Source organism: Ascaphus truei, unplaced genomic scaffold, assembly GCF_040206685.1.
Source record: "Ascaphus truei isolate aAscTru1 unplaced genomic scaffold, aAscTru1.hap1 HAP1_SCAFFOLD_3367, whole genome shotgun sequence".
Classification (NCBI taxonomy): domain Eukaryota; kingdom Metazoa; phylum Chordata; class Amphibia; order Anura; family Ascaphidae; genus Ascaphus; species Ascaphus truei.
Genome location: NW_027456363.1, coordinates 5,870 through 20,862, shown reverse-complemented (window position 1 = coordinate 20,862; position 14,993 = coordinate 5,870). Strand labels below are relative to the sequence as shown.

Below are 14,993 nucleotides of genomic sequence, written 5' to 3'. Positions count from 1 at the left end.
TACACACTTACAATGTGCTACACCAGGGGAGCGCAAAGTGGGGGGCACGGGCAGTTGCAGAGGCCCCACGCTCTTCTCCCAGGCATTTAAAGTAAATGCCGGGGGATCGCGTGAGGCCTCTGCAACTGTTTACTTACCGGGATTCAGCCATCTGTGACATGTAACCATGGCAACGCTGCATCAGCGCCATGTGACGCCACACTCGTGAAATGACGCTGCGGGTCACGTGACATTACATGACCAAGCAGCGTCATCTGACGCGGATGAAGATATGGGGGGTGGGGGGCGCGAGAGACGGGGCACAGCACTAAAAGTTTGCGCTCCCCTGTGCTACACTACAACATTACTATGCTACTCCAGGTCAACAACAAGAGATTGCTATTCTAAGCCGCTTTGTGTATTGTGCTGTATTACTCTGCTATGGACAGGTGAGTTTGTTGATAAAAGGTAACTCCTTATGTGTTACTGCAGGGGTGCACAAACTTCCTGTGCTGTGCACCTCCTCCCTCCCCCCCCCCCTGCTCTCCTCAGTCGCATCCCCCCCTTACCTCCAATGAAGCGTCAAATGATGCTGCGGGGTGTGACTTCACGTGATCCGCGGCATCATTTGACGCCACGTCTCCATGGTAACGGCCATCATTTTACGCCGTGTGGACTGAAGCCAGTAAGTAAATTTACAGAGGCCACGCGCTCAGCGCGGAGCCTCCAACTACCGCGCCCCCCCGCCCCCCAATAAAGTAGTGCCCCCCAGGTTACAGAATGCTAGATTATTCCATTCCTCCATTTATTTTATTCAACATTTTCCAATAGTGCTTACCGTGCAATTTTCGGATTTCTAGTCCAAAGCGCTCCTTGAATAGAGTTGCAGATTTCTGCAGCTCCGTCAGTCTGTCTTTATTGGCCCTTTTGTTAGCTAAAACAACTAAAATAGAAGTTTGCATTATATTACTCATGTAACAAATCACGTCACTTATTACCAGAATGAAGCAAACCGTCTTACTGTCACTTTTCCGTTTGACTTCTTCCTTTAACCCCCGGATGCACTCAATCAGGTCGGCCACCTGCGCCTCATTTTCCTTTAGTTTTGCAAGCTCTTGTAAGATATCGTCTTGTTTTTCTTCTATACGTTTGTTCTGCAAATTGATTTCTATATTGGTGAGAATACAGAGAAATTGACTGGTAAGAAAATATAAGAGACACTACAGAATCTCAAAAAGGGCAACATGCTTCCCCCAAATATCCATGTTACAGAGTGGTGTGTATAAGCATTGCTGCAGGTACATCGATAGTACACATAGGGGGAGATCCACAGTGCTCGGTTAAATCTGCCCTATTAACGCAACCTAAATGGGTAATGTTCGTTAGTTTCTCAGTTTGACGGGTATCTACAGAGGTAAATATATGCAAAACCAACGATCTTTAGTGATCTCATTAGCATACGCTTAACACCATGTGAAGTTAGCACTGCCTTGCGTTCTCGTCACATAACCGGGCGTTCAGCCTGTCTCACCAAAAGGTGTTACTCCCATGCAGACAGATTAATTAAACACAAAGTAAAACGAGACGACAGGAGAGGAAAAGAGCCCCGCAAATAATATGATAGTTAAATGATACCTACCTGTGGCCTTACACTTCAGAGCCTGTAATAGACCTATCTCAGGGTCTGTGTGGGAGTAACGCCACCTTAGTGCTGACCTCACTAACTTCTCGTTAAATCCCTGCGTTACTTAGACCGGCGCTCCGGAGATTGGCGCTTTGCATATAATTAGTACTAACATCCGGAATAGTAACGCGCAGGCTTGTTACGGTTGAAAGCAGCAATAACACAGTTACCGAGCTTTGGAGACCCCCGTTAGCCGTTAACAGCTCCAACACACTTATTGGTTTACATTTGATTTCATACAGTGCTTCAACACGAGGCCTTACAACAGGAACAACCAAAATCTGCTGGGTAACATTTCCAAACTATTATGAAAGATAAAATGACAAACCGTTTCTGAACTCCAGGACTTTCTCAATCATTACTTCCCCTTCCCTGTATTTCTTGGACCAAGCGTCTGTGCAAAAATAAATAAAAGTGTATAGAATGCCAGTGCATCAGAAAAACAAGTCCTTGTAATGTAATAAACTGCAGTTGGAATTAACTCCTTTCAGTGTACAATAACGTTGCCCTAATAGGGCTAGGGGACTAGTACCTAATGCCAACGGCACCATCAATAATTAGTACAGACAAAAGTCCCATTATAATAAGAGGAGAAAAACAGGGTACAGCGACCCATAAAGTAGACTCACTTTTATTTCTCCTGGAGTATCCAACAGTAGATGATTGATAGGCGTGCAATCTCCCAGGTAAGCAGCAGGAACAGGTAGAAAAAATGGCAGTGCACTGCCAGAAGGAACCGAAGGAGGCTCACGGTTTGCAAAAGCAAAAGTTATTTATTACATAAAAAAGATGGACCAAATGTCCCCCCTAAGCCACAGCACAGGTCCACCAACGCGTTTCGGGCAGTATGCCCTTTCTCAAGGTGTACATAACGCTATAAGAAGTCGAGATTTATACCCTGGCGCCGATCGCGCTATCGGGTGACGTCACGGACCGTCCAACCAATCGGCTGGTATCTCCTCATAGACGGATCCCGATTGGATAACAGGATCGCGTCATATCAACCAACTTTATTGAAACTGACACATCCCTCCCTTCAATGCAAGGGACATGAGCTTAAGGATGATGCCCTCTGATTGGTGCACTAAACCCTACAACAAGTACAACTTTATTAAATGTAACATTAACAACTTATCTAATAGAAAACGTCCGTGACGTCAGAAAAACGGCTTCCTCCCCTTGTGCAAAAAAAGCATAACAAACAAAAACGTTTTTCAAAAGAGAAAAATAATAATAATAAATAATAATGATAAATAATATATAGAAAAAAGAAAAACAAGGATTAAGATTAAAAAGTGCTATTAATCAGATGTTTAGAAAAAATATATTAACTCCCAAAAGGAAGGTATTACCATAAAAAACAGAACATTTTGAAAATAGCACATTTGCACAACACAACACATACAAGGCACAGAAGGCAAAAAGAGCATTTTGATATAAACTTTTCTCCTTCACAACACCTGAGCACACAAACCAACAATTGACCATGAATATAGAAAAAGGAAACCTTAATTCAATGTATCAAGATTTATATAATATTAAACCAATTATTAAGTACAAAATAAGAAATTCTTATTTTGTACTTAATAATTGGTTTAATATTATATAAATGTTTTAGTTGGTTTCATTCATGTTATGAGATATATTTTGGAATCAGTATATGTTTAAGAAATTTGAGATCTTTGTATCACATTTAGCCTACCTTTATCACTGATCGAAATGTAATGTTCTTATTTTTCTTCTTTAGACAACCTTGGTCTGCACATAATTATACCTGGAGCCATTTATAATTGATACATTGAATTATGGTTTCCTTTTTCTATATTCATGGTCAATTGTTGGTTTGTGTGCTCAGGTGTTGTGAAGGAGAAAAGTTTATATCAAAATGCTCTTTTTGCCTTCTTTGCCTTGTATGTGTTGTGCAAATGTGCTATTTTCTAAATGTTCTGTTTTTTATGGTAATATCTTCCTTTTGGGAGTTAATATATCTTTTCTAAACATCTGATTAATAGCACTTTTTAATCTTAATCATTGTTTTTCTTTTTTCTGTATATTATTTATCATTATTATTTTTCTCTTGAAAAACGTTTTTGTTTATTATGCTTTTTTTGCACTAGGGGAGGAAGCCGTTTTTCTGACGTCACGGACGTTTTCTATTAGATAAGTTGTTAATGTTACATTTAATAAAGTTGTACTTGTTCTAGGGTTTAGTGCACCAATCGGAGGGCATCATCCTTAAGCTCATGTCCCTTGCATTAAAGGGAGGGATGTGTCCGTTTCAATAAAGTTGGTTGATATGACGCGATCCTGTTATCCAATCAGGATCCGTCTATGAGGAGATACCAGCCGATTGGTTAGACTGTCCGTGACGTCACCCGACCAGGGTATAAATCTCGGCTTCTTATAGCGTTATGTTCACCTTGAGAAAGGGCATACTGCCCCAAACGCGTTGGTGGACCTGTGCTGTGGCTTAGGGGGGACATTTGGTCCATCTTTTTTATGTAATAAATAACTTTTGCAAACCGTGAGCCTCCTCCTGTTCCTTCTGGCAGTGCACTGCCATTTTTTCTACCTGTTCCAAAAATAAATAAAAACCTAATTTACCGGGGAGCGTACACTGTGCGCTAGATCAGGGGTGCACAACTCCAGTCCTCCAGAGCTACCAACAGGGCATGTTTTCAAAGAGTGAGCAACCTGTGCTGAAGCAGGGATATCCTGAAAACCCGACCTGTTGGTAGCTCTGGAGGACTGGCCAGCGCTGTTAGATAGAGACCTACTCAAACCTTCGAGTCACAGGTGATTAGACACACAGTGCCAGTATCTGGCGGCAGAAAAGGACTTAGCAACTTGCTGCGGGGCACAGACAGAAATACGTCCTTACCCGTTAATGTTTTTAAGGTCGTCTTGGAAGAATCCTTCAGACCTGTAGTCTGATTGGTGTAATCCTCACTGTTATTAATAAAACTGGTACGGAACTTCTCCATAAGCAGATATATGCCCTGCTCATCATCCTTTAAACTGGACATTGCGATACTGCAAAACAAGATCACTCAGCAATCACAATGGAAACCGGTCACAAAGTATTGAAAGCAGCGATACTACTTTCCAACGTTCTTTTCTTATTTGTATATGTAAAGCACGTGAACATGTATAATTCTACATTCTTACCTGGCAATCGTTTGGTGCTCCTGTTATAAATCTGTCAAAATGCTGATTGTGTGCCTAACATAATGGCTGCTTCAGTTAGTGTAACTCAGCAGCTACAATGAATCGTTATATTAAGGTAACATTATCTATTGTTACAGTTTACAGCTCAAACACCTGGGAACATTGACAACAAATGATTACAAATAGGGAAGTGTTGCAAATATCTTGCACTGCTTGGGAGGTGGCTAAATCTGCTATAGAAATCACAGGGTACTTTAAAACTCATTAAAATCGCATTAAGTGGTGAATAAAAAACACAGTAACTATTATTTAATACTAATACATATGCATATACACACACACACACACACACACACACACACACACACACATTTTACTTTAAATGTATTAAAGCTGCCCACCAAAATATTAAGGGCAAACCATTGGAAAGTTTGTGGCTCTTCTCTGTAATTTATTAGCCAATAGTTGACGTTTCGGCCTCAATGCCTCTTGCTTTTGAGAAAGGCCTTTGTGGCCGAAACGTCAACTATTGGCTAATAAATTTTCTATGCAGAAATCCGCAGTGCCCAGGTTTTTTCCTTTCATACATTGCAAGTCCCACACCATATGTTTCTTGGTGCTTTGATTTTTTTCCCTATCTAGTTTCCTGCTCTATTACCTAGGATTGGTTATCTTAGATAAATATCTGATAACTATGCCTGATAATATGTACAGATATACTGTATTAAGGGACACACAGGAATGTGTTATATATTATTACACACGCACGCTCTTACCTGATCGTTCCTCTCCCTCCTGTCAGCCAGAAGTTGACACGACTTCCGACGTCGACCAGAGCAGGGAGAGGAAGGATAGCAGTGACCTGGCGGCTGCTGCTGCGCTCGGGAGCCACCGGGTCACTGCTATGTGGTGCGCCGCCGGGCCCCAGCTCTCCCCCATGGTGGTCGCGGATGCTCGTGGAACCCCGCTGGAAAATCACTGATTTAGAAAGTCAAGTTCTTACAGTTGCAGGGTGGTTGTTGAAGTGCTGAGTGCAGTTCTTCTTGTATTTCTCCCCTCCAATACCAACGGCAATATTAACTCCACAGACACTTTATATGCGACCCTTAAAGCTATGGCCCCTGTGTGCTCTGCTGCGCGCGCACAGATTACAGCCGTGATCTGCGGTCTGTAGGTGAGCTGTGGGATGCGCAGGGGGGGCGCGGCCATGGCAGGGCATGTCTGCCCTTCTGTTGGCTGCCCGCCAAGCACGTGACGAGAAAATTCTTGTCTTCCCTGTCAGCGCTTTGCGCACACACGCCCACTGCGGCCTGCCCCATAGAGTGCTGTGCGGTGCGCACGCTGCAGCATGCGTTGCAGCGGCCACTGGGGACTTACCCTAAGATGTTACACAGTCTGCTTACCCCATCTGGCAGCTAAAGGGTTCACAGACAAAATACAAGTTTTATTTGTAGTCTCCTCCCTGCGTCACTCTCCCCATACTGCCGCCTCACTCGTCACTCCCCCACTCCCTGCGTCACTCTCCCCGCACGGCCTCCTCCCTGCGTCACCGTCCCGCATGGCCTCCTCCCTGCGTCACTCCCCCCGCATGGCCTCCTCCCTGCGTCACTCCCCCCGCACGGCCTCCTCACTGCGTCACTCCCTCCGCATGGCCTCCTCACTGCGTCACTCCCCCGCACGGCCTCCTCACGTCACTCCCCCCGTACCTGCGGCCCTCTCTGGTTCCCGCGGCCTCCTCCCTGCGTCACACTCCCCGCACGGCCTCCTCCCTGCGTCACATTCCACGCACGGCCTCCTCACTGCGTCACTCCCCGCACGGCCTCCTCACGTCACTCCCCCCGTACCGGCGGCCCTCTCTGCTTCCCGCGGCCTCCTCTCTGCGTCACACTCCCCGCACGGCCTCCTCCCTGCGTCACACTCCCCGCACGGCCTCCTCCCTGCGTCACTCACCGCTTCCCGCGGCCGTTGCCTGCTACAGATTTTGAACTTTGCCGCTCGCGCTCTGACGTACGATTCCAGGCCGTGCAATCGAGAGCGGATCTACATTCCGCACAGATCGTGGTTGGGCGGCCATGTTGGTTATGGGCTGCCAGCACATGCATGTTCTCCCTCCCTCCTGATCACTGCCATGTTAACTGCACCTTCTGCCTTCAGACACACTGCTCATTCCTGCACTGGGGCTGCATTTAACTCTGAGAATAGCGAAACATACTTACACAGCCCAAGCCCGGGATCCTTCTCGGGGTCACAGGGCTTACACAGCCCAGGTCTGGGATCCCTCTCAGGGCTTACACAGCCCAGGATCCCTCTCAGGGTCACAGGGCTTACACAGCCCAGGTCTGGGATCCCTCTCAGGGCTTACACAGCCCAGGATCCCTCTCGGGGTCACAGGGCTTACACAGCCCAGGCCTGGGATCCCTCTCAGGGTCACAGGGCTTACACAGCCCAGGCCTGGGATCCCTCTCAAGGCTTACACAGCCCAGGCCTTGGATCCCTCTCAGTGACGTGTTATATGCTGATGGCTTCTGTTCCCTAACATAGGGACACCCACATCAAAGGTGCAATCCAATGTACCAAGCCTTACACCCTTATACTTCTCACAGTGCGCGCACTGGCTTATTGGAATTTATCTAACAATGCTATAATAATAATAACAAGAGTTTGACTGCTTTCTTATCTTATTAGTTACAAGTTCATTTTTTGGGGCCTCTGAGTGGGGAAGTGTTTGTTATCACACACTCCTTATCAGGGATACAGAGATAAGGGGAGCGGGGACTGTCTGTACAAGCGCCCGCTCACATCACAAAATCACACCCCTCCCAAGAGTAACTTTAAAAAATAAATTAGAAATACTTATAGGTGTCAGATTTGGGTAAAACAAGGTATCAAATCACCCAGATGCAAACCCTTAAACACGTCAATGGGATTAGTTCACTTGGCCCTAGGAGTGATTGCACCTTTAAACTTTTAAATGCCCAGGAGGGCAGAGTGCCACAGGTCCTGTGACACTAATGACGCAAACGGAGTTATCCACTATAGCAAATCGCATCCTGCGCTCCGCAGAACATGATCTCTCCAAAGTCAAGGCACCCCGGCCCCATAACGTAACTGCATTGTGAGACACTCCAAGGGTTAAGGGATACCTGCTGTATCAATTACATTGATATGGCGACACTGAGTATTGTACCACGGAAGTTCTGCAAACAATTCGATGAATGTGTATGAGGTCATGAGAGGATTATGTGATGTATTACAGATCAGAATACTGATGTCATGCACTAAGCCACGGTTGGCAACTCCAGCACCCAAAGGTCACCAACAGGTGAGGCTTTCCGGATATCCCTGCTTCAGCACAGGTGGCTCAGCCAGTGGTAATCAGTGCACAGACTGCAACTTTAAATCATTTTGTCCGTTCACAAATGACTTGAAAAAAAAAGAGCAGCCGGTTTTATGCCGGATCTGCAGAACACGTTCCAGAAACAAGGACACGAGTCGGAGTTTAACCAGCAGAGAAAAAACCCGCAACTTTTATAAAACAATGGAAACTGGAGTTTGCAGAAATTTCTCCGACCTCTTCCTCCCCTGGAGACCATGATAAGAAATGTACATCGCCCCAAATACTTTCCCCTCACCTAGTTTACACCGCTGTGTATTAGCAGAAGATAACATACTTTTTTACGTAGCACTGAGTGTACACAGCACTGTACATACAATACTGCAGGTACAAGGAGTACCTAACCTGTAGAGCGACTTGCTCAAGGTCACGAGGAGCCGATAACGGGTACACATGCTTCCAAGACAGGACTATTACCACTGAACTACCAAGTATGTTTGTATCCCGGCAATGTTAGCGTGTGCTCAAGTGTAATCTCTTTTATCAATACAATATCAAAGTATAGAGCAAGGATGGCCAGTACCAGTTCTCAAGAACCAACAGGTCAGGTTTTCAGAATATCCTGGCTTCAGCACAGGTGGCTCCACCGACAGCCACCTGTGCTGAAGCAGGGATATCCTGAAAACCTGACCTGTTGGTAGTCCTTGAGGACTGGAGTTGGCCGCCCCTGGCATTGTTACTAATACCCAAGAAGAACACAATGTGCAATACAAAGTCACATTGTCACTGCTTAACAGCAAGTCCAGCACAAGTGGAGATTCTGCACTCTTCATCTCCAAAGGGTTTAAATAAATAAGAAATGCCTAATTTAGAATAAGAAAGTTACACAATATAAAGTAGCAATCCCTGCGGCGTTTATTTTTGTAAATGTATTCTTTTTCTCTCCAGTATTAAAACGGCGCTAATTTTAGCTCCGCCTGAGCAATTATTAGTGGCTGTTCCCCCATCCCGGGGAAAGGAATTGTCCACCAAAGCTCAGGCAAACAGGAAGCTGCAACTGGTGATGTTTCAGCAGCTTCCTGTTGGATGAATGCGGGGCAAGGTAAGCGTGCCAAAAAGGATGTATGTGGGGAACTCAATACACCAGCACTGACTTCCAACACCAGGCAAAGTGTCACTCACTGGAAATTAATTATATATATTTATATTTTGTGCTTAGAGCTCCCTCAAGAACATCAGATTTCAGGACACTGGCATTCTCGTGCGAAGACAGGACTGCAGCAGACTGAGCATTTTGCTTGTAGTAAGGGTTAAGTGAATAAACCGGTAATCGTTGAGCACTTGGTCGCTGCAGTTAGACCCAACAGCTGATAAAAAAGGATGGCTCGGAGCTCGGTCAATTCTTGAACTATAAACCATATTCCCTATAATGTGAGGAAGGAAGGCACTTTGAAGGAGGGTAACCTGGTTCAATTTCCAGTGTCGGCTCCTTGTGACCTTGGGCAAGTCACTATTTCCCTGTGCCTCAGGCACGACAAACAGATTGTAAGCTCCACGGGGCAGGGACTGCGCCTGAAAAAATTCTCTATAAAGCGCTACGTAAAACTAGCAGCACTATACAAGAACATGCAATAATTATTACTAAAAACGGGTGATTGTGCGCTTGAGTGGGTGTGCTTATTGTCATTTATGGTGGTATGCAGGTTTGTGTAGGGAATGGCAGATTGCCCTTTATGAAAACTGTGCACCCTACATATAAAATGCATTGATAATCAGTAACCGTTGATTTTGGAGTGCGTCTCACACCATTCTGCAGCACTGCCCGGGGTAGCGTCGTCCGAATGAGTCCTCTCATACGTATGCACTGTACATTTACAAAGTAGATCTAAAAAATGTCCAAATATGTTATATGGGACAAAAAGAAAAACAGACCCATCATAGTCCTTTATAAAAATTTATTGGTACAGTGCAAAATAAATTAGGGGGAAAAAAATGCTCTAATGTCCTGATCTTTGTGGGCGCAGCGACTGAATTACCTGGAACCAACTCAGACTGGCATGGGTTTGAGACAGCAGTTCCCATGGGGAAAATAAGTGCTAAGGCAGCAACGATGCCGGCTTTCATTAACTCATGGGAAGTATAACATTACACTTGCCAATTCACGGTCAACAAGTCTGCGGCCCATGGTGGATGGAATATACATTAGTAGAGAACACAAACATTCTTTTGGAACCAAGGCTGTAAATCCCTTCACAAGAAGGGCCTCCACTGTCCTTTAAAACCCACCTTTTGTTGTACATGAGCCTAAATGCCAAGAAGCTCCACACTTATTCTCTTGGCTCGCTCGTTTGGGGACATTGAGGGATTATTATTAACCTGTGGTACCAACCCGATGACCTCAATTAGGAGTTTGTGTTGGGATAGTACCCTAATCTGCACTATCAGTTTAAAGAATAACCACCTCACTCATCTCTCCTCTACCCCATCCTGCCATTTCTGTAACCCCATCCCTTCGTTCCTCCTGTCGTCCATAAAAACCTTCATAAAATCGATTAGCAGTTTATTTTGTAATCCAATTCCTGAGCATGGTCTCTCCTCTCTGACTTTTTGTTGATCAATCTAAAACGAATTACTTAAATATAAGGCATTTAAAAAAAAATCTGCTTTGTTGGCGTTCGTGTATGCCAAATAGATCGGGAGCTCGCCAGGTCCAGCTCAGTTTGTCACGGATTGGACTGACGGACTAGAGATTAACACAAATAAAATAAACAAGCGTGCACATTATAACAATATGCACCGTACAGAATTTGTCCCATCATGGAAATGCCGCCGAGGGTTTGTTGAAGTCTTCAACAGCTGCGAAAGAAAACAAGGAATAATGATGTTAAAAAGAAAAATCATCTGAAGTGAACACAAAGCACCGCACTGAAATAACACAACACGGTCACGTTACCTAGATATTGTTTATCAATTAACCCTTCAGCAATAAAATAAATGAAACCATTACTAATTGGATTAAAAAATAAATAAATAAATGTGGTGTGCCGTTTTGAACAAAGTGAGGAATCATTGTATCTTTAAAGGACACAGAATGGCCATCTGAGAATACCAGCAAAAGATGTAAGAAAGATGATGCACACAGTCTAGTCACGTGAGAAGTCCGTGCTAAGGATCATCAGTCTCTGTGCTTTGCCTCCGGTTCTTACGTACCTGCAGACTGAGACATACAAGTACGCCTTTGTGGGAGGGTAGGTAAAGATCTAGTGACAATTGCCTACTAGGTAATAAAAACAATCTGTGTGTTGGGGAAGAGGAGAAGCTCTTCAGAAGGCCACAATGAAGCCAATTTATCACAAAAAGTAGGTGCTGCTTATTATATTTTGAGTCTAATGGAAAATTCTGATTAGCAATATTAGAAACCACATTTACAACTTCATAACAAGGGGAAAACAGCGCTTAATACTGCAAGTAATGGTGCATGCTTTATCCTCTTGCAAAGGGAATGCTTTTCAAGGTACTGTTGACAATGGTGAACAGGTTGTTCTACAGAAAATATTACCAGTGTTCCAGACATCTTCCGACGTCACTGATCAGCAATGTGTCACGTCTCAAGTATACCCCCATATGGCAATTTGCAACGGACCTGTGTTTAAGGGATAAGTACAGATACCATGGATTTGTGAATGAGACCATGTGTATTTCATATAGCAAGACAGCACTATCTATACAAAAGCCGGCGCAGTGTCGTAAAAAAGACACAGACATTAACTTTCCGCTTTTCAATAAATTCACATTCAGTTTGAGAATGGTTGCCCCCCCCCCTTTTCTTTGTTGCAAGTTTGTCTCTGCAAATAGCAGAACAAAGAATTTGGGCAGAATATTCATGTGACTTGCTATATAATATTGGCTGCCTAATCCCCCGGTGATGGTTACTGGAATTAAACCCGCAGGCCTGTATATCCCAAATAAATCACCAACAAGACAGGTCATTGCTGCATTTCCTGGTTTAAGTATGAACATTATGAAGGACAGTTTCTAGGCCCTGTAAGAACACAGACACAGAGGCACATCTCAGTTCGGAGAAGTACACCACAGAGGACTCTGTTCTCATTTCTGTACCTCCAGTTCTTACGTGCCAGCACACTGGTATTGCAAGCACGCCTTTGTGGGAGGATCTCATATCCAACAGATTACATTTATTGGACAGAATAAAAAACAAAACCTGTAAAAGTAACATTATTTGGGGCCTGTATTAATGCACTGTAAAAGTTGGGTATTTAGAAATCAGAAGGCAACACTTCAGGCCCAGTAGCAAAAAACTAGGGAAGTCAGAACCCTTTCTGCATAATAACGTCTGGTGAAGTCATAGATGTCTTTATGTGCCAAGTGTTGACAAACAAATACTGTACATACCAACATGCAGCATAGTAATCTCCTCTCCAAGCGGGGAGTGGATACATTGACCAAAATCTCAGAACTAGAAGCAGTTACATTGGTCAGTTACCCATAGATTTACTTACCGGAGGTTTTATTCCGGGGCCATGATCTGCTGAAAACCTGCACAGCAACGGAGGTCAAGATGAGCTTTTCGTGACTTTTTTTGGATGGTTTCAATTGAACATTCTGCAGGAGGAAGGGGACACACACACACACACGAATACAGGAGTTGCTGCTCCTCTGACAGCAAGGGGTTAATGATGACATTCTGTGCCATAGGTAAAGTGCACACTCCAACTCAATATCCAATGCTGCCATGTGCTTTATAACGAGGAATCAAACGCGTTAGTGTATAATGAGTAACATTATATTATTTTTATTATAGAGTAAAGCAGTGTGATCCTCTGATAGGAAACCCTTCTATTTACTGGATTACTACAATAGGATATCTGAATTATCCAGATAATCTCCCCACCCACCTTATGAAAAAGTGACACACATACATTTATGGGATTAAAAATCTAGGTTTTAGAGATGACACATTAACCTCTTTACTGCCACAGAAGTCCCCACTTCGTGCTGAACGACCACCTGGCAACACATTAATGTTACTGCACAGGGTGTGCGAACACACAGACACCACGTTACATTCAGAAATAAAGTAGTAGTTTAACACAATATATGCAGAGCATGCCCAGGCTGGCATTAAGCAGTCTCCTGGGTGATGTGTTCAGCCCCAGCGCTGGCACATCCTGCCCACCGCCGAGGATGGCATTGGATTCACTCACCTTGCTTCTCCCTCACTAACATGGCTGCACATGGTCTCACTTCCGGGTTCCTGGCAGCAAGCTCTTTCCAACACCCACCTTTGCTATTGGCTGCTTGTATTATTCGTGATAGGCTAGAGGTCACATGATGCTCTCGGCCAAGCCCTGATTATGAACCAATATTTCCAATGCCAGCCCTTACTGCCTAATTTATAGTCACAATTATTTAATTGCAACATAATTGAGTCCAGGACATCCAAATCTAACGTATGTGTTTTAGCATTAATCGTAGCGTGTGTGTGAGACAGACAGACACAGGATACATAAGCGAATAAAAATCAAACTCCAATTTCGACCTCCTTTGAACAATTAGTTCAAAGGTAAGTTTATATACAGAAATGCTAAAGCAGTGTTTTCATACCGGGGTTCCTATGAGCCCTTGTGTTCCCCGAGCATCCCTAAAAGGGTTCTCTCCAATTTTTAGGTAAATTGAAAATTGTACTAAATACAGAAGACTTTACAATGCATCTGATCTCAGATGCGCTATTAGAGAGGGTTGGGGATCCTTACAATGCATCTGATCTCAGACGCGCTATTAGAGAGGGTTGGGGTTCCTTACAATGCATCTGATCTCAGACGCGCTATTAGAGAGGGTTGGGGTTCCTTACAATGCATCTGATCTCAGACGCGCTATTAGAGAGGGTTGGGGTTCCTTACAATGCATCTGATCTCAGACACGCTATTAGAGAGGGTTGGGGTTCCACAGAATTTCTCAATAAAGTGTGTGTATGTATATAAAAATAAATATATATAAAAATAAATAACTGCTAAATCTCCCCCCCCCCCCCCCCATTTTATTTAATCATGTTAATATCTGGATTATGATTTACTCCATCACACTACGTACAAAAAGCAGAATGCAAGTTCCTTACTGTATTTTCATATGTTTATGTACCCCTATAGCCCCGGTCTTGTTTTTCTGTATCCCATTTGAAAACTGGAAATAAAATGTAAAAAAAAACAACACTGCATGCTTTAGCAATGTGACATTAATATTTCAGGCAGAGGAAACAATGTAATTATCATATTAAATACAGAATTTAACGATGATCTTATTTCCTTCATATTTATGCCTATACACACTGCAAGGTTGGTTTTAAGCACAATTTGTTATGCATAATGTAATTTTCTGATCTATGTATATTGAGCTCTTCAGTATTTAACACTTAATAAACTGGGGTTTAAACATAGCCCTGCACAACTGAGCGGAACCCCTCCCTCCCTCCGTGTGACTAGTTAGCATGCCAGTGTTTATAAAGATGACCATTTTCCATGATAATACACAGTTTAATGAATAAATATATAAAAAAGCAAAATAAAATGGGAAACCTAGGCCATGGGAAACCCTTTAAAAATGAGAAACCACGTACAATGCTACAATACATTGTAATAACTGGAAACACACAACGCTTCTATACAAGCCATTTATTTTGAAATGCCATCTATATGTAGGATAAAGTCCATGTTACATGCTCGTCCGTAACAGTAGAAAAATAGAACCAGTGAAAACCTTTGTACAACTGCAATGGTACTCAAAAGAGAAAAGGTGTTATACAATGCATCA

General features: G+C 43.7%; 1 protein-coding gene and 1 long non-coding RNA gene across 12 annotated transcripts; both read right to left on the bottom strand.

The window, feature by feature from the left end:
- Positions 1-752: 752 nt before the first annotated feature.
- On the bottom strand, positions 753-6,915 carry LOC142483566 (kinetochore protein Spc25-like). Of its 11 annotated transcripts, none has more exons than XM_075583589.1 (6): positions 6,782-6,829; positions 6,209-6,246; positions 4,545-4,696; positions 1,992-2,057; positions 1,001-1,147; positions 753-922 (listed from the first exon to the last, which is right to left on the bottom strand). In XM_075583589.1, the coding sequence occupies exons 3-6, from the start codon at positions 4,687-4,689 to the stop codon at positions 768-770; spliced, it is 513 nt and encodes a 170-aa protein (XP_075439704.1). In that variant the 5' UTR covers positions 4,690-4,696; positions 6,209-6,246; positions 6,782-6,829; the 3' UTR covers positions 753-767. The 11 variants fall into 11 exon arrangements, with proteins under 11 accessions (XP_075439704.1, XP_075439705.1, XP_075439706.1 ...); XM_075583590.1 differs by lacking the exon at positions 6,209-6,246 and adding an exon at positions 4,832-4,923 and having other exon boundaries at positions 6,782-6,800; XM_075583591.1 differs by lacking the exon at positions 6,782-6,829 and adding an exon at positions 6,676-6,775.
- Positions 6,916-10,105: 3,190 nt separating this feature from the next.
- LOC142483567 (uncharacterized) lies at positions 10,106-13,457 on the bottom strand. The gene is made up of 3 exons (XR_012797385.1): positions 12,686-13,457; positions 11,725-11,808; positions 10,106-11,021 (listed from the first exon to the last, which is right to left on the bottom strand). It is a non-coding gene; the product is annotated as an uncharacterized LOC142483567 (long non-coding RNA).
- Between the last annotated feature and the right edge of the window lie 1,536 nt (positions 13,458-14,993).